This window comes from Silurus aristotelis (assembly GCF_946808225.1).
Source record: "Silurus aristotelis genome assembly, chromosome: 7".
Lineage (NCBI taxonomy): Eukaryota > Metazoa > Chordata > Actinopteri > Siluriformes > Siluridae > Silurus > Silurus aristotelis.
The window spans coordinates 4,173,218-4,193,261 of NC_139580.1; the positions used below are offsets into that span (position 1 = coordinate 4,173,218).

The window sequence follows — 20,044 nt, forward strand, 5'->3', positions numbered from 1 at the left end:
CAGATGTGTTGGCAAAGTTTTGAGAAAATCCTTAGCATGACTAAACAACCATGTTCTAGCTAAATGTACCTCAGTTATTTGCTATAATTAGTTCCAAAATGTTAGCTATAGCTAAATGTATCTCAGCTATTAAACATATTTAGTCGTAGTGTGAAGCGTAGTTAGCTAATATGACAGTGAAAATAGAAATAACGTATGAGACGATCAACATTTACCCTGTATGTGTTTGTAAAATCGGTCTAGCTAAATTGACTTCAGCTTTATTTAGCTAATATAACAATAAATATAGTACAGAAATATGGGAAATAGCAACATTTACTTTAAATGTTTTTGTATATTTATAAGCAAAGGAATTTGAGCATTATTAAACAGATATTTTCTAGCTACATTTCGCTAACCTTAGTTATTACCATTATTTAGCTAACATGACAGTTAAAATAGGACTAAAATATGGGGAGATAAACATTTACCTCAGATGTGTTGGTAAATTTAAATAAACTGGCTTAGCATGACTATTTAGGTAAATGTATAAAAATGTAACTGCCTAATTTGCTATAATTAGTCATAATGGGAACTGTTTTTAGCTAATATGAACGTGAAAATAGAGCTAATATATGAGGACGATCAACATTTGTTTGTATTTGTTTAAATGTGTAAATATGTGTCTGTAAATATGTAGAAAAAGCCTTAGTTGGGTTAAAAGTTATATTATAGATAAATTTTTATTATAGTAGTAAAATTTGGGGAAAAAATGCTCAATATGTTGTTAAATTTCTAAGAATAGCCTCAGCATGAATAAACAACTATGTTTGAGCTAAATGTACCTCAGTTATTAGCTATAATTATTCAAAGTGTTAGCTTTAGCTGATTTTATAGCGTTTAGCTATATCAGTCATAATGATCTGCAGTTATCTGACAGTGAATATAATACATTTACCTCAGATGGGTTTTAAAAGTCCTAAAATAAGCGCTAGTTGGGTAAAACAGCTATATTCTAGCTAAAATTACCTCACTTATTACCTCTATTTAGCTAATATGATGATGAAAGTAGAAGCTTCGCATTACTAAACATATGTTATAGTTGAAAATGTCCTAGTTAGCTATATTTAGCTATATGAATGAAAACTGATGAATGAAGAAATGTCTTCATGAATATTGGTTAAAGACAGTAGGGCGAAAAGGTTGGGACGATCCGTGTTTATCTGATTTACGCTGGAAATCTTGTAGGAAAAATTTTAGTTTACACAATAAATACACATAGCCTCGATTGCTATCCTTGAGATCCTGTGGAATATCAAAAGAGGGTTTTGTTCCTGTGGAATTTTGATGTGAATCGTACTGTATATGTACACAGTGATATGTGGTAGACCTCGGAGTAAGTAGTGGTAGTGTTACCAAGCAGTATTAGGACCGGAGCGTGAGTCAGTTTCCAGGAGGTCCTGGTGGCACAGTTCCAACACCGGATCAGTTTCCTTCCCTCAATATGAATCTTTGGGTTCCTCTGTGAACGTATGTGTGTATATGTGTGTGCGTGTATGTGTGTGTGCTGCGTTCTCTCCGGAGCAGGCAGATGCTCGTCCTCCACCGTAAACCTGCCACGGCAGACAGAGCCTGTCATAAGCAACAGGCTGTCCAAGTCGTCTGCGACACTCTGGAACTCGCCCAAACGAAGTAAGCTCTAGCGGCGTCCATGTTCCCCTCCTCCCTCCTACATAAAGACTCCATTTTCATTTTTTTCCCCTATTAATCCGTTGTTTTCCGGTGACCTTCCTTCCTGCCTGCCTGCCTGTCTGCTTGTGCCTGGCGATCAGTAGTCATTCTCACAATCAAATCCTTCCTGTGCGGCATTGTGGGTAATTTTGAGTTCATCATCAGTCCACACATTTCTAATCTCATGGCTTGTGGTGGTGGTTGTGGTGGTTGTTTGTCAGTGATATTGCTGGATTGTTGTGTTTGTGGTGGTGGTGCTTTTTGTTGTTGCGTTGTTACTTTTTGTTATAGTTTTCATGATTCACTTCCTGTTCCACACTCATGTTTGTTTTTTGAGTCGTCCCTCCTCCGCTGTGTGTGGTGTGGTGTGGTGTGATGTGGCGGTGCAGCTGGACTGTGACACGTAATGATGTAGCGCTGTAACAAAGAATTGGGACGTCAGTGAGGATTAACGACATGCTTTATTACATTGTTAGGGCAATAATCAGATAATCAAATATGGACCATGTCTCGCTTGAGCCGAGACGAGTTTTAACACATTTGTGACTGAATCTAACCCGCTAACATGGACGGCTGTGTTTTATTGTATGATGAGTAAAGTGAGGGTGTGTGATTGCTATAGGTTTTATAAACAGCGATCCTGGAAATGTCCGTACACTTATACAGGAATACAAAAAGTTACGTAAGAAAAGCGGTAAGAAATGCTGACGGACTGTGAAGGTATATCAAAAGAATACACACGACTATGACTATACACACGGCTTATACCCTTTAAAAAATATATACTTTATTTTTATTTTGACTACATAAATTTTATATTTACATTATCTCCTTTATTATTAAGCATCTCACCCATTTGTAATGGTTTATAGGTTGATATAAGGTTATAAGCACTCAAAAGACAAATTAGTTCCACTATTGGTTCCTGTCATGGTTCCGTCTTCAGCATCTCTCTCACTCTTGATTTTTCTCTCTGCCAGTGGTGGACAGCAACGAAGTAAAAGTATCTCATCATTCATTCCTCTGTAAATGAACGATGGAAGAAACTCCTGACTCCGACTCGACACAACACCCGTGGCCTCGTTTGCACCATTTTTTTGAAGTAGTCGAAAAGAAGTTCCTCAGAAGTCAACTGAGTCAATTGAGCAAAGAGACATGTGATAAAACAAAAACGATAACAGGAACATTATAGCCGCAATAAATCATAGTACTTTGGATACTTAAGTACATTTGAAGGCAAATACTTGTATTTTTACTCAAGTAAAAGATTTCATAGAGCATTTTTACGTTTACTGGAGTCACATTTTCCCCATTGTATCTTTACTTTAACTCAACTACATGATTTGTGGTCTTTGTCCACCACTGCTCTCTGTCTCTCTTTCTCTCTTTCTCCAAAACACCCTGTGACTGTTATATAAAGCTCCTACACTCAAAACTCCTTCTATAAACGTCTCCGAACAAAAAGAATCACTATATAAATAATTAGTGACCGTATTTTAGGTTATGAAATCTACTGTACAAATCTCTGCAATAGAACCCTGCTGACCAATCAGATTCAAGAATATGACTGCACAGGTGTATTCATGCAAATGATGACCCTTTTTTTCTCTTCATAGATTTAAACTGGTTTTATTTATTAAATCACAAGTTCCTCTGTGTTTTGTTGATATATCAGGTGCAGCGTCTCTGCTGGATGTCTTGCCGCAGTGAGGGGGGGGGGGGGGGGGTGTTGCTTAGCAACAGAGGGTTGTGCAGCCGTATTCCAGCCCATAGCTGATGACCTTGAATAGGTTTTATTGGTCCTGTGTAGACATAGATCATTTGTTCTTTACGCGCGTGTGTGTGTGTGTGTGTGTGTGTGTGTGTGGTGGGGGGGTGTAGTGTGTGGTGACTAACATTGCCCTCTCCTGGCAGCTCGTAGCCTGCGCCTGAGCCCTTGGGAGAGTCGCATCGTGGAGAGACTCATGACCCCGACACTGTCCTTCCTGGCCAGAAGCCGCAGCACCACCGCGCTCCTGAACAGCAGCGACCCTCGTGGGTGTAACACACACACACACACACACACACACACTATTAATCTTTGCTAATGCACTGACAAAATGGTATGCAAATGAAGACTTCAATTTGCATTTTATTTATTTGCATAATAATGCTAAGCTCTTAACTCTTTGATCAGCTGTAACCTGTGATTATACGTTTAAATGATCAAAAACAGTGGCGCACAGTCTGATCTCAGATCAGCTCTAAGATAAAAAAAGATTAATCTAGAAACTATTAAGTGTCTGATCTTGGATTCGTGTCAAATCAGTCTTCTTATTGAGTTAATCTTGATAATTAGGATGAATAACTGTGTGTGTGTGTGTGTGTGTGTGTGTGTGTGTTCTCAGACCAAGGTTCCCGTTCTCCATCTGCTTCTCCATTAGCCGCCTGCTCGCACCAGCACAACACAGACCGCTGGAGTTCCAGCACACCGGATATCACACAGCGCCAGCGCAGGCGCAATTCTGCTCCGGTACACTCACGCGCGTGCACACACACACACACACACACACACACACACACACACACACACTCATACGTGCTTACAAACAAACCCATTACTCTCGACAGGCTAAAAAGGAGAAGAAGGACAAGGAGAGAGAAAATGAAAAAGAGAAGAACGCTATCACTAAAGAGAAAGTGCAGAAGAAGAGACAATCCGAGTCGCTCACACGACCCAGAGCTGAGCTCAGGTGTGTCAAACTCTGCAATATTAAGGGATGGACACGAGTATTACTGCTGTTATTTAATATGAATTGTTCAACTAGTTTAACTAGGGTTATATTTAATTATATACACTACATGTATATGTGGACAAAAGTATTGGGACACCTGACTTTTCCAGCCATATGTGGTTCTGCTCTTAATTGTTACCTCTAAGTTGGAGGATGTCCTTGGATGATAGCATGACATTTTCCTTTCACTTGAAATAGGAGACCCAAACCTGTTCCAGCATGACAATCCTTCCCTGCACTCAAACTGAGCTCCATGATGATCTGTTTTAAATGGGTTGTAGTGGAAGATCTCCTGCTATCGAGCTCCAACCCTATTGAACACCTTTGGGATAGATATTTTACACTGACTGCATCCCAGGCCTTCTCATATTCTCACCTACATCAGAACCTGACTTTTCTCACCCCCTTGTGTCTGAATGAATCTCCACAAAATCATCTCTAGGTTACGTATGTAACTTTAATTTGCTAAGGGAACAAGACGCTGTGTCAAAAACGCTTTGGGAACACCTAACGGGTTCATAGCTCTGAATCACGTGTGAAATCCAGCCAATTGGCAAGTCGTGGCTTCATCGGTGGGTGACGTCGCGCAAACCAGGAAGCTACAAAATGGCTTTTTGGTAGCGGCATTAGCTTCTGTGAAAAAGAGAAGGTAAGCGGCGCAGGGATGCAGGGAGTAAAGCGTGTTAACGCAATGTCCCTCAGGAACCTAGGGTAACATATGTAACCTAGAGACGTTCCCCTTTTAGGAACTCGAGCTGCGTCGAAACGCTTTGGGAACGAGTGTCCAATCACGCCATACTGACCAGTCCCTGCCTAGTGTGTCTGGGCACCACCAGCGTGCAGGAGTGGTGGACCAGCCCGCATTGTTGCATATGTTCTGGAGAGAACGCCCGTGGACCAGGCGGTAAAGGCCGCCATACTCCAGGTGGAATAAGCCTGACTCTGAAAGGAGTGGGAAGACCAGAGGACCAGAAGACATGAGGAAATGCACTGTTCCCGCACAAAAACTCTAGAACTGCACCAACCGGGCAATTGACTGGGTTGAGCCGGTAGTGCTCTCACCACGTAGTGAACAGATGCCATCTAGCGGCATACAAACCCCTTGTGGAGGGAGCTTTGGAATGGGGGATGGTCTTCACTACCTCAGTAGAGAGACTAGCTGCTAGGAACTGCGCCCCCTCAGGGGCCACAGCTTTCATAACTCCGGGCGGGGGTGAACCACGGGGGGACCTGATATTGGTAAGCTTCGCCCGCGAAAGCAAACCTCAGGAACCTCCTGTGAGCAGGAAGGTGGGCTATGTGGAAATAGGTGTCCCTTAGATCTATTGTGACACCCTCTTTGAGGGTGAGCATCCTGAACCCGAGCCTCATGAGTGAGCGGTTCAAGGAGCATAGATCTAGGATCGGCTGCAATCCGCCGTCCTTCTTCGGAACAACAAAATACTGGCTGTAGTAGCCTGATTCTCTGACTGAGGGAGGAACCACCTTGATGGCCCCTTTCCTCAGGAGGGTGCGCACTTCTAATTCCAGCTAACCAGATCCTGCTTAGGTCCCACCAGGGTGAGGAGAGGACCCGAATTTAATCGAGTAACCCCTCTCTATTGTATCCCCTCCATCCGCAGCGATCTCTTAGGAGGAGATGGGAGGAGACACCGGAGTGAGGCTGCACTCCAAAGGGCTTCGCGCTGCCTGGCCAAGCAGCCCCGTTAGAGCGGCAGGAAGTACCACTGAAACACCGCTCATGGTCTCCTGAACCTGTCGGCGAATGCCCTTACCTATAGCCTCGACTGAACAGGCCAGAAGGAGCCACCAGGGTGTTTAGAAAAAAAGCCTTGTCCCTTTCGGGAATCTCCGTTTACAGGGTGAGCTACAGAAGCCTTTCTGTGGGTGATAGAGCTGAGTTCGACCGTATAAGAAAGGTAGGCCCCGGGGCGAAGGCTGTGTCGTGGGACACAGGAAACGCTCATCCAGCTTGCTATGAACGCGTTGCTTCCGCTTCTCATCAGGCCAAGCTATCTCTAGCTTAGGGATGGCCTGCGTCACTACCTCCAGGAGCTCTTTAAACAGCATAGGCTATGAGGAGTGCGTGGGCTCGCTAGCATCCGAAAATTCTCCCTCCTCGGAGAAACCTTCTGCCTTCTGCTAGGTCGGCTTGCGAGCCCCACGAACTTTGGCGCTGCTTAGCCTCGGCGAGAGCGGGACCTGAGCCGCGAGGGAGAGTGCTCTCCAAGGAGCGCATAGCCACACGGCTAAAAATGCTAACAGTTAACCCCCTTAAAAGCCGACTAAGCATGCTCCTAAGCTAAACAAACAACACATTGGTTGTGTGTATATCTCCTCCCAAATGAAGCCGGGCAAGAAGAAACACACAGTCGGAATTCTGCTTGTATTTTAAAGCTCATGGCTGCACAGATTTGTCAGGACATGCCTATTGCCCGGATTTCACACGTGATTTAGAGCGTGGACAATGCGAGGCGTTCCCAAAGCATTTCGACGCAGCTCAAGTTCCTGAAAGCGAACTAGTGGAACATCTTCCCAGAAGAGTGGAGCTTATTATAACAGGAAATGGAGACTAAATGCTAAATGGGATGAAAAAAGAAGCACATACGAATATTACGGTCAGGTGTCCACATGTAGTGTAATAAATATATTAATAAGTAATATGTAAGTAATTGATATTTGAAAATAATCACTAATAAGCGTTTTCTCTGATTCTTTTTGGGGTTTTTTTCAGCACCAATGTTAAACCAAAGAGTCGAGTTTCCTCCCCTGCTCCCACCAGGAGTCGTCCCTTGTCCCCCAGTCCTGCTGTTTCCCCCAAACCCCAGTCCGCATCCTCCTCAGGCCGAACTCCTCCTGCCACTAAAACCCGGCCCCGGCGTGCACAGACCCCGGCCCGAGTGCAGCCCCCTGTCGTGAGTACCGTCACCGTGACCGAGATGAAGAAAGAACCTGCTAAAGAGGCCAAGAGTGAGTCTGATTATCAGGGCTTTATAACCACTCTGATGTTCGACTCTTAAACATCTCCGTTAATCAATTTCCTTTCTGTTTTATACCATTTCAGTTCCTGCCATCACAGTCTCCGCTACTCCGGCGACGCCGGCTCCTGATACCCAACCACTCACAGCAGCTCCTCAGAGCCCAGAGCCTTCACCCACTCCTCCACCTGACACCACCCCTCCGGTCACCAAGCCGACGGCAGGTACTACAGACCCTGAGGAGGCGACCCGAGCTCTGGCGGAGAAACGAAGGCAAGCTCGAGAGCAGAGAGAGCGAGAGGAGCAGGAGAGACTGGAGCAGGAACAGAGAAGCAGGTGAGAGAACCTGGGAGAGAGGAATGTATGTGAGTGTTTTATGTGAATGTAAGAGTGTTTTAATAACTGAGAGCATTTTATTAAAGTAAGAGCATTTTGTCTCTTGCTGTCAGAGCTCTACAGGAGGAACGTGCTCAGCGTGAGGAGGAAGAGAGGAGGCACAGGGAGGAGGAGCAGCGGTTAATGGAGGAGCGACAGCGTCTGCAGGAGGAGAAGGAGGCACAGGAGAGAACTCGTGCTGAGCAGGAGGAGAACATGCGTCTGCAGAAACAGGTTTTTACATCATTATTCCACAAAAATCCCACGTGATTTTCCCCGAGCAGCTGACAGTGCTGTCTATTTTTTTCTTTTTCTTCTCCTTTCAGTTTCTGTAGGATTCGCTCTAATGGGAAAGCAGAGAAGCACTGAGGTGCATTAAATCAGCAGAGACACACAGACAATAGCCATGAGCAGTGTGAAAGGCCTGTCTCACCCCTACACTCTCCCTCCTACAGAGAGACAGACACACAGAGAGATATTAAAAAGTACAGAGAATAGAAACGAGAAAGAGGAGAGTAGGAGGAAGATAGGAGAGAGAGAAGGACAAGGGGGCAGAGAAAGAGATAAAATGGGAGAGAAGAACTAGGTGAATGAAAGAAAGATGTAAAGAGAAAGAGATGGTCAAGGGGCAGAGAAAGAGAGATGTAAAAAGAGCAGAGCAAGAGAGGATAGAAAGGGCAAGATGGAAGGAGAGAGATAGAAAGAGGGAGCAGAGAAAGAGGGATAAAAAAAGAGATGGTAAAGGTGCAAAGAACGAGAGAGATGGAAAGAGAGAGAGATGGTAAAGGGGCAAAGACAGAGAGATGGAAAGAGAGAGATAGCAAAGGGGGCAGAGAAAGAGATAGAAAGAGAGAAAAGAAAATGAGGACACAACAAGAAATAGAAAATAGAAGAACAAGTGGACAGATATGGTAAGAAAGAGAAGAATGCAGGGACAAAGAGAGACAGATGGAAAAAGAGAGGAGAACAAATAGACACAAAGATAGAAATATAAATTAAGTAAAGGACAAGGGAACAGAAAGAGAGAACTGGAAAGAGAGAGGGATGTTGCAGGGAGGCAGAGAAAGAGAAATGTGGATTGAGAGCGTCCTCTCTTTATTCACTCTTGGAGTTAATAAACCAAAAAAACACAGCCTTTTATCAGTTGAATCCAGAAAAACACGGCAGAAAACCAGCTAAAACCGGAGACTACTTCTGTAGATGGTGAATAAACTTCACCATATCAACAAAATGTTTCTGAGACATGAGCACTTTGTAGGTTAGACCCTGATCATGTAGGTCCCCTCTGAACAAGCTGTTTCTACGGAAACAATAACGGCAGCATTTTAGCGAGATTTATCAAACGTTTTTTAATTGTTGGTGAGAAAACAAAGTAAAGGTAGATGTGGAACTCTACCTCCCCCTGGTGGCAGCCTGAGGAAGTGTTAATACATTGTTTGGTCGAAGTTGCACTTCGTTTGCACCGTTAATTATCGATGTGGGTTTTTTTTTTTTTAGAGAGAGGAGGCGGAGTCGAAAGCTCGTGAGGAGGCGGAGCGTCAGAGGCTGGAGAGAGAAAAGCACTTTCAGAAAGAGGAGCAGGAACGTCTGGAGAGGAAGAAGGTGAGAGAGAACTGAGAATGTTATTAAAAAAAATTGTCTAGAACTAACTGAACATTGCTTTAATGTGTGTGTGTGTGTGTGTGTGTGTGTGTGTGTGTGTGTGTGTGTGTGTGCAGCGTTTGGAGGAGATCATGAAGAGGACTCGTAAGAGCGACACAGGAGACAAGGCGAGCTCCACAATTTCTTTTATCACATTGACGGTGTAAATAACACATTTATCCAAGCATGCATGTCATTCATTCTTTGTTACCATGGTTACATTCCATTTTGTCATGGTATCATTACACTATAATACATTACATTTGTCAGAGGAATTAATTGTTATGTGTGAAAAATTTAACTGACTGAAGGCTTCCATTTTTTTATATATATATATATATATATATATATATATATATATATATATATATATATATATATATATACGACTAGTTAGATCTGGAATTCTGCTGCTCCAAATCACACACAGAGATAAAGTAGTGCCAGAAGATTACTTTTATTTGCATAATTAGAATATTTGCATAATTAGAATCAGTTTAGAATACGTTTTTCATTCCACTTAATCGTTGTCAGGTTGCAGTTTCTCACAGTACAATTAAAGTGAAAATAATGTCAAATAAAATTATATAGGAATCCATGATTTCCAGAGACTCCTCCATGGAGCTCATTAAGGTCGTTAGGAAGCGTTTACAATAACTCCGTATGGAATTTGGACTGGATGTTACTATGGTTTTAGCTGTTTATAAAGCATGCTACAGCTGTAACCATTCCTTTAGTCCATTTAGCTCCACACGGAGCACTGCGTTTCCCCACGGACCATTATTACTGACGCACCACCCACTAAACTCTGGAGCACGCCGAACAGGGAACACAGGAGACGCTGCAGAATTAAAAATAGAGGGACAGGCAGAAAGCAGCCATGAGAAGATTCCTAAGGAAGCCCGTTTAGCATTAAATAAAAACGTTTGCTTATTCCGAGTTATTTATTTTTCGCAATTCCGGAGGTCGGAGGCTCAGTTTAATACCATGTAATTCTACAAAAAAAAAATAATAAATTTAGGAAATACTGCAGAAAGTTTCCAGAGTTTGGGATCATTTTAAACTAAAACATAAAGAAAACACAGTACAGCGCGTTTGCCTTCTTTAGAGCAATCTGGAATTTATTTGTATTTATAATTTTTTATTTATATATTTATATTTTTATTTTGAAGTAATATGGCAATTAAATGCTGTAAACAGATTTAGTTTTCACAGATAATCTCGTTTACAATTTCAGCAATAAAAATGAATAAAAAGGAAACAAATATGACTTGTTTATTTTAAGAGACCCGTCTTATTTTCTTTTGTATATTTAGTATCGTGCTTTAATAAAAAAGTACTATTATTAGGAATAATCGGTAGAACGCTCGATTACTAAAATATATAAATAAACAAATAAATAAATAAATAATCGATTGCAGCAGCTCTAAAGCAGACTGATAAAAAAAAAAAAAAAAAAAGACAACTCTGAAATCCCACCTGAACTTTCAGCCAATCACAATCCAGCATTCACACTGACTGGAGTATAAAAGGAGATTTCTGTAGATTAAGAAATATGTATAAAAAGCTTTCAAATTCAATACTAATTTTCTGTTTTATTGCAGAAGGAGGCCAAATCTCCAGCACTGCTCAACGACAGAGACGCAAGTAAGCTGTTAGATTCACACACACACACACACACACACACACACACACACACACACACACACACACACACACACTGAACATGGATATGATGTCTAATTTTATCTACAGAACCTGAAGCTGTAATAAATTCCTTTGTTGAGAAAAGAATGTGTTTGTGTTTCATGTGAAATTGGAATATTTTTCGGTAAAAATCTTTTTTTTTTTTTGCTTCAGTCACCGCTCTGAACCCGTCACTCAGCCGCAACACTCCAGAGTCACAGGAAGAGGTGAAAGTGAGGTAAAGAATATGAGTATATATAAATATACATTTTTATATCAAACTAGCTGAGCTATGCTATGAAACCAAATGTATTGGGACACCTGACTTTTCCAGCCATATCTGTTTTTACCACAATGTTTGAAGGCACATGACTGTATAGAATGTTTTTGGATTTAGATGCATGAAATTTTCCCTTTTAAACTGTGAGAAACCTGTTCCAAAATGACAATACCCCTGTGCACAAAGCCATAAAAATAAACTTTACATAGACTGGAGTGGAAGATCTCCCGCTATCGAGTTTTTGAACACCCACAGACCTCCTCACTTTCTCACCTACATCACTACCTGACTTTACTAACACCCTTTGTGTCTGAATGAGTCTCCTTAAGATCTAGTGGAAGATCTTCCCAGAGGAATGGAGGATATTGTAACAGCGAATGAATGTGGAACGAGACGTTCGAAATAAAGCACATATGGATCTTCTAGTCGGGTGTCCACAAACTTTTGGCCATATAGTGTATCGGAGCACAGGAATCATATTGATAATATTGTATTATTGATTGATTACTTATTTATTCAAATGAGATGCGACTAAAGTCAAATCCAGCAGCTTCGTTACACACACACACACACACACACACACACACACACACACTTTTCCTGTGATCATTATTTAATTTATATAATAATTAGATTTATGTAATCGTGTGGCACTACTTTATCTCTGTGTGTGATTTATACACAGTATGTCTAGTGATAACAATATGTCTTATATCGTGTCTCCTCCCAGCCCCGTGTCCTGGAACTCTGCTCCCGTGGTAAACGGTGTCCAGGACACCAAACACCACAACGGCCTGTCCTTCAATGGAGAGATCATCCAGATGACCAATCACAGCAGCGGAAACAGCAACGGGCAGGGCCAATCGCAGGGCGGCATGGCGACTGACCCCATCATGGCCTTCGAGGGAGGAGAGACTTTTATTATGAAGTCAGGGCCGATGAAGCCTCAGCATGTGGCAGGTGAAAAGATTCGGGTTAAAAATGTACATTAGAAAAAAAACGAATACATGAGAAAAACCTAGTACAAAAATAAAGTATAAGAAAACTCCAGTGTATGTATGTGTACAGTTCAGAAACATCTGGTCTTCTAGGGGCATCATCTCTCCTGTTCTCCATCTTACACAAGTTCTTCTGTAATTTGGACTCCACAGAACTTTCATTCACCTTGTTTTTACCTTTTACTGAATTCGTTGCATAGAAACAAAACAAACCACAAAATACGGGCAAAAGTTTGTGGACACCTGACCGTAAGATTTATTTATTTACGTCCCATCTCACATTTAGTTCCTATTTATAAAAACCTCCACTCGAGATTTCAGAGTGTGTTTGTGGAGATTTGTGCTGATTCAGCTAGAAAGGTGTTATTAAAGTCCTGAGGTGCAGTCAGAGATCAAAAGAAATATCTCACCACTTTAGTTCTTGTAGTGTAGATACGAGTTTGGAGTTGGTAGACATTTTGTTGGAATGTGAATCATGTTCTGAACAGTCAGATGATGCGATGCATATATATACAGGATGTGTGTATGTGTGTGTTTCCTCTCTCATGTCATTTCTCTCATGTCCTACAGAAGTGCTGTGAAGAATCAGACGAGGCTTTAGGAGCCGTGTGCACCAGGCAGATTAGCAGTGAGAGTGTGTGTGTGTGTGTGTGTGTGTGTGTGTGTGTGTGTGCCAAACCGTCAGAGCAACTGCTTTAACTGAAAGACTGAGACATGGACCTTCATCTTACTTACGTGAATTTGAATAAAAACCCCAGTGTTTTCTGTCGTTCTCACTGCGTATGACGGAGCAGGTGTTCACTTCAGTCCTCAACGTCATCCAGAGTCCTCGTGTGGCACCTTAAAGACTGTGTGACAGAGTTTAGAGACAAAACCTGGAAAAACATCACGATATTCAAGTATTGTTATGAGAAATAATTATTGTTATTGTCGTTGTTCTTATACTATATCAGTATTTTTTCTTTTAAATTCAGAAATAAACTGTGTGTGTGTGTGTGTGTGTGTGTGTGTGTGTGTGTGTGTGTGTGTGTGTGTGTGTGTGTGTGTGTGTCTTGATCTCTTGAGTTATTTAACGAGAGAGAGAGAGAGAGAGAGAGAGAGAGAGAGAGAGAGGTGAGGATTGATTATGTAAATGTATATTTGCCTGAACTGTGGAATAAATCTTTATTAAAAAGGTTGTGTTGTGTGTGTGTGTGTGTGTGTGTGTGTGTGTGTGTGTGTGTGTGTGTGTGTGTGTGTGTGTGTGTGTGTGTGTTGGTATTAACAATCGCTGATCAAATTACTTACTGAAATGAGATGCATTTTACACATTGATGAGCAATGAGGGAAAATTCCATGACAAACCAGAAGGGGGCGGTAAATCCACACACGTGTACTACATAGTGTATCGTTGGACTTCGTGGAGAGATGATTATATTCCTCTACTACCTATTTTCAGATTTCTTTCAGGAAAATGCACCAATTATGGTACTTCATAATTATGTGCACTATTTAGTGTCTCCACATGCTATAGTGAAATGTGCTCTAAATAGTGTCCCTACTTACTTCAAATGAAATGTCCTCTAGTGGTATCACTGAATACTTCTGTCAATTTTGTAGATCTTCCACTCCATCCCATATGAAGCAGATCATTTGACTTGTATTTGTGTGTGTCTCAGTTTACACAAATTTATGTTCCGCATCATGAATCCCTTGGACATATATTGCTACTCCCTTTAATCTTTTCCTGCCGTCATGGCTTTATGATTCTAAACAAATCTATCCATCCATCAGAAGAAAATTTGTTTACGATTCAATCAAGACGTGGCTCCAGTGTTCCGTAATGGAACTGACCTTAAGTTGTGTATTGAGTGTTTTCAGTCTATCAGTATTCAACATGATGGAAACCTCTTAGTCTTTTTTGGTTCGGAGGCACAAAGTAGAAAGTTCTGTGGAGTCCATGTGACAATGTCTTTAACAGACGAACTTGTGTAAGACGGAGACCAGGAGAGATGATGATATTAGACTGCTTCAACCCAGCAGTCAAACATGGAGGTGGAAACTTAATGGTTTGGGGTTGTTTTGGAGCAGGAAAGGTTGGAGACTTATTCTGGAAAGTAAAAGGAACCAACATGGCAACCATTCCATACGTCAACGCCATTCCGTCTGGACCCCAGCTCATTGGGAGCGACTTCACCATACAACATAACAATACGTCTAAATGTTATTTAGAGAGCAAACAGTTGTCTGGAGTGTTCTCTATCGTGGAATGGCCTGTCCAATCATGCGGCTAAATCTGGAGAAATAAACTGTCCGGATTCCAAAAGTGTGCAAAGTTGTTATTCATCATAAGGGAGGATTTTTCACTGTAAATAAAGTGATCTAATAAAAATCTCAATCTTTATACCATTAGATTATGTTGACTGAGGAAAGGGCAGTTATTTAGTTATGTACCTATCTATGGTTTGCTTAGTTTACATAAAATAAAAAAACAGTTGCAAGCTTCCTTATTGAAAAAAAAATCAGGTTAGCAGCTAGCTTTAGCAAACAGATTTAGCGTGCTACTTTAGTGAGAATGAAAACGTTAAGAAGAACATTTCCTTGCACATTTTTATCACTTGGCTTTTTATTAAAAAAAAAAAAATGATGTCAGGGCATCTGTTTCTAGTGTCTAGTCTAGTGTAAAGTCTGAAAATGTTTTAAACAGGATTATCTACTCTCTTAAACATTCCTGTGTAGCAGGTAGATTCCTGTAAGCCTTTCTCACACATGATTTGCATGTTGGCTTACAGATACTAGATAGACCAGTCTGCTATCTCTGTCATTCCTCAACAGCACTCAGCTTCTTAATTTATAAATTTAAAAATGGTTTTGTTTTTAGGACGCACAGTGAGGTCTACTGTTCCTGCTCCCACTGAGATTTACATGCTCCTATTCCTGCCATGTTGATGTTTACAAGCTTTCATTAAGACCTACTATGTTCTACTCCAGCCAATTTGACCCCTAAAGGATTCTAAATCCACATTTTTATGCCTACATGAGTCCCTGCTCCAGCCATATTAAGCCATATTGACTTATACCTTAATGAGAGGTAAGTACACTTCAAGGCTCTTCTCTGTTCTGGCACCGAGGTGGTGAAATGAACTTTTCCTAGATGCCCATACAGCGGAGTCCCTGACTATCTTCAAGTGATGATTGAAGACCTACCTCTTCCTGAAACACTTTAATTAGCACTTTCCAAGTTTGCCTTGTAGAATTCAAGAGATATATTTATATTAAATTTGTAATCTGAAGTACCAGTGTAGAATTATTCATTGCTAAAAACTCAAAGCACTTTTGTACGTCGCTCTGGATAAGTGCATCTGCTAAATGCCGCAAATGTAAATGTAAATATTGAGGCCTACAAGCTTCAACCATACTGAGAAACGGACTGTCCAATATCAATGAATCACCTGTTTAAAAGCTGGCAGCCTGCTTCTTCCATATGATCAATTTTCTGTTCGGATCTCAAAAATTCTGAGCAAAAATACCCAGTAGGCACCAATCCGAAGCCGCATTTTATTGATGTCATCATGTAGAACATCTTACAAAGTAATTTACAGTATTTTAAAACCACAAAAAACTAAACACTAAAGTATTTCGATACGAAATATGAAGCCATTTTCATGAACCTTCTGAAATACAAATTACCAGATCGTATTTTATATTTGAAATGCATGAATCGTAAAACACTGCCCATCCACTGCTATCGCTTTTGATTTCCTTAATAGGCATGGAGTCGTGGAGTCATGGATGATGTTTGTAAAGCTAAATGGAACGCAATCAGTAATTGTTGTAGAAAAACTGCTCCTATTCATTTTGCATAAAAGCTCTGAATGGACCCGAGTAGCCTGTTACACGATACTCTACGGTAAATGTTTACTTTTAAACACAGAATACCGTATGATCTGTGGGTCGACTGCAGCTGCTCTCCATTTCCTGCGAAAAGTGTTGCATTGATGCTACGGCAATTTTCTTGAAAGCAAAATAAACACAATTTAAGGAATTTAAAGCTGATGATTCAGAGGTAGAATATCCAAGTACACGCGACACGCTATATTATAATATAAACAAGTTCACGGGAACACAATCAAACTATTTTTATATGTGATTCGCATTTCCTATGTTAAATACAACACTAACAGGATCATTTAAGTTTCATGGTTGTGTCTGTGCACAAGGTCATTACTAGTAAAATCAGGACATGAAACATACCAGGGGCTTACTCTTTTTTTACAAGGAAGAGAAATCTCAAGGAGAGAAATATAATGGCGGGAACGAGAAAATGAGTTTGCAAAGTAAAAAGAGAAAAGCAGGAGTTACTAGGGAACCTAGAAAGAGTATAACAAACATTTACAGACTGGGATTCTTGGGAAACTCAATGGCTTTGTTTCTGGATGAATAAAGTCTTCTTTTGGCAACACAACTCTGGACTAGTCTCTTTGTGTCCCTCGGGATCTTATCCTCTTTGCTAAAGTCATTTAACCATGACAATGCAACTGAATACTACACTGAAATCATCTGTAATATCTGGAGCAAACACTTTTATAAAAAATAGTTATCTTAGGGAACCTGATGTCATGTATTTGAACGGTTGTGGGCCACCAGTGATTTCTTGATGTCTCAAAGGAGGCGACTCCACCCCAGGATCAGTTTTTCAGGCTTGTTTGAAGAAATGCTTTTATTTTATTTTACATTGTAATTTAGCACCTCTGACTGGTTTCAGTGCCTCCCTATTATATCACTTCCATTGGGACCACAGTGGATAACAATAGGTTTTAAAAAGAGAGAAAAATGAAATAAGTTGATGGCTTCAGAACTTTTTCAGTTTTTCATTGCAGTCAGATGAAGCAGGTTAAGCAAAAGCCTCATCTGATTCTCATTGTTTAATTAGTAGATCTTGGCTTTCAGTAGACTATTGGGTGTGGCTTCTGGATAAGTTTGGACTTGATGTTTCAATTTTTTTCATACATTATATGGACAAAAGTTTGTGGACACCTGACTATAAGATTTGTCTGAAATTTATGAACATCCCATTCCACACTTGCTCTTATAATTACCTATAATTACCACTCTTCTGGGTAGATGTTCCACTAGATGTTCGAGTGTGCTTATAAAGATTTGGGCTCATCTTGCCAGAACTGACAAGATGTTCCAAAGGGCTGGGTTCAAATCTCTGTAGCAGAAGATTCCTCCACTCTAGCCCATGTGAAGCAGATCTTCATTGAGCTGGTTTTGTACACAGGGGTATTGCTGGAACAAGTTTGGGTCTCCTAGTTCAGGAAAAGGAAAGATTTAATCCAACATTTGTGCTAAAAATGATGTTTAATATTATATTTTGTTCAATGTTAAATATCATCATAAATAGTTTGGGCAGTTTTGTATTGTTTAGTATTGTATAGGATATTTAGAATTTGGGGAAATCATTTTATTGAGATTGCAGACCTGGCAACCCAGGACAATAAAAGTCACCAAGCCTGTAGATGAATGCTAATAGAGTTCAAAACAGTGAAAAAAGTTTAAATACTGTATGTAAATATGTCATGTCATTCAGTTACAGTAAAACTTCTGTATTCTCATGCTTTCAGTTCTCTTATTATGGTTCATTTTTAGATTTACTGTAGCCATTGTAATGTGTTATTGGGGTCACTGTCTCTCTCTGTCTCTTTCTCTCTCTCTATCACACACATGTATATTTATGTATGTATGTATGTATGTATGTATGTATGTATGTGTATATATAAATATATTATATATACACATACATACATACATACATACATACATACATACATACATAAATATACATGTATGTATGTATGTATGTATGTATGTATGTATGTATGTATGTATGTATGTATGTATGTATGTATGTATGTATGTGTATATATAAATATATTATATATATAATAGATATAATGTATATAATACATGATTGTCATTAGTTAACTCATAATTAATAGCAACCTAATCACACATTTTTATCTGTTCTGAATGTACTTTAAATTAATACTTTTCAAATTAATACTTTTTGATACTCTAATCAACATGGAAAAATACGGATGCTTTATGCAAAGGTTTGTTTATTATTAGTGAAACCATATTTAACAAATAAGACAACATATTCTTGTTAATGTTTTAAAGTAATTATGGAGTTTTAAATTACAAAAATCATCAGAACATCCAGCGGAACTTTTGTTTCCACACGGACGGTTATAATTGCCGGATGTGTGCATCATGGTGGATTTTGGTACTGATTTGATACCTGCCGCGTCAGTAAAACAAATGTTTAGTAATTAGAAATTATTTTTTGCTGGAGTTTATTTATTTATTTTATTCTCTATTTTTTTATATTTGAGTAAAGAAAGAATGTCGTAATAAATGTGTGTTGCGTTGAAGGTTTTAATTTCATTTTAGGTAAAGTGAATGGGAAATTTACAATTGTGTGCTCCAGATTTGTGGAAAGAACATTTTGTGGAAGAACCTTATATGACTAGAAAGGTCAGATGTCCTAACAATTTTGGCTATTCAGTGTAGATCAGGGAAAAAAATGGAAAAATCACATGGGTAGAAAAGAGGCAGGTGGCTGACCTTAGAATGACTAAAAACTGAGCAAAGATACTGTGTTTCAGTCTGCTCTCTAGCTTTCAGTGAGTAATCAGTCAGTCTGACATTTTAAGCACTTTATTAAATGCAAAATCTTTTAAGTGTCCAACAATGTTTGCTCCCCCCAAAAAATCCCACAATGCACCAGGAAACATCGATACTCACTGTGTTGCTTTCACTAGAAACTGTCCCTTGAAAATAAAAACTGAACTCTCAGCCAATTTCGTCCACAAATGTGAGAAGCTAATTGTGGTTGTTGCAGCTCTTGAATAATTACTTATGTTATGTTACGATAGTCTTCATGATATACCGATTCACCAGCTCGGGAGACAGGAAGCGGATTGAGACACAGCCTAGGAAAGTAAACACAGTGGAATGAGACACAGGTGGCAGCAAAGACACACTTAACATACAGAGAGAATATGGAGGACAATGAATGTTTATTAAAGTCCCATTATTGTTAAGATTATCACCTGCTCACTGAAGGACACGAGTGCAAAAAAAGGTTCATATTAGTTGCAGTCCAAATTCATCTCCATTGTTCCTAAGTGGTACCGTCCACAGTAACCTCATGGGGAACCATCCTTAGCAATGGTATGGTTTTATAAGATCTCTGTCAGGGCATCAGGATAGAGCAGCCAGTTCAGGATAAGTGGTACCTAAGGAGCATGTGTATCTCCACAGAGAGAGAGAGAGAGAGAGAGAGAGAGAGAGAGAGAGGATTATTGGTACACTTATTGTCACATAATGGTCACATATGGACACACTGTATTGTGCTCAGAGAGCAAGCAGGACTCCAGCAAAGTGTGTGTGTGTGTTTGTGTGTGTGTGTGTGTGTGTGTGTGTGTGTGTGTGTGTGTGTGTGTGTGTGTGTGTGTGTGTGTGTGTGTATGTGTGTGTGTGTATGATAGCAGTGATGGGATTTCTGTTGCACTAATTATAACACAGTGACTTTCAAGGGTAGACCTCAAACCACAC

At 40.2% G+C, this 20,044-nt stretch overlaps 1 protein-coding gene across 7 annotated transcripts in view; it reads left to right on the forward strand.

Annotated features, from left to right (window-relative positions):
* Positions 1–13,619, forward strand: part of map7d1b (MAP7 domain containing 1b) — a 46,162-nt gene extending 32,543 nt beyond the window's left edge. For 2 of the 7 annotated variants that reach the window (XM_083547017.1, XM_083547019.1), the window contains 13 exons: positions 1,567–1,671; positions 3,625–3,744; positions 4,098–4,222; positions 4,321–4,442; positions 7,219–7,454; positions 7,549–7,798; positions 7,912–8,071; positions 9,335–9,439; positions 9,556–9,606; positions 11,083–11,125; positions 11,339–11,402; positions 12,175–12,404; positions 13,013–13,619. In XM_083547017.1, the coding sequence (XP_083403143.1) occupies positions 1,567–1,671; positions 3,625–3,744; positions 4,098–4,222; positions 4,321–4,442; positions 7,219–7,454; positions 7,549–7,798; positions 7,912–8,071; positions 9,335–9,439; positions 9,556–9,606; positions 11,083–11,125; positions 11,339–11,402; positions 12,175–12,404; positions 13,013–13,023 (1,622 nt within the window). In that variant the 3' untranslated portion in view covers positions 13,024–13,619. Of the gene's footprint in view, positions 1–1,563; positions 1,672–3,624; positions 3,745–4,097; positions 4,223–4,320; positions 4,443–7,218; positions 7,455–7,548; positions 7,799–7,911; positions 8,072–9,334; positions 9,440–9,555; positions 9,607–11,082; positions 11,126–11,338; positions 11,403–12,174; positions 12,405–13,012 lie in introns of all 7 variants that reach the window. The other 5 variants (XM_083547016.1, XM_083547018.1, XM_083547020.1 and 2 more) reach the window with 3 other exon arrangements.
* The last annotated feature ends 6,425 nt before the right edge of the window (positions 13,620–20,044 follow it).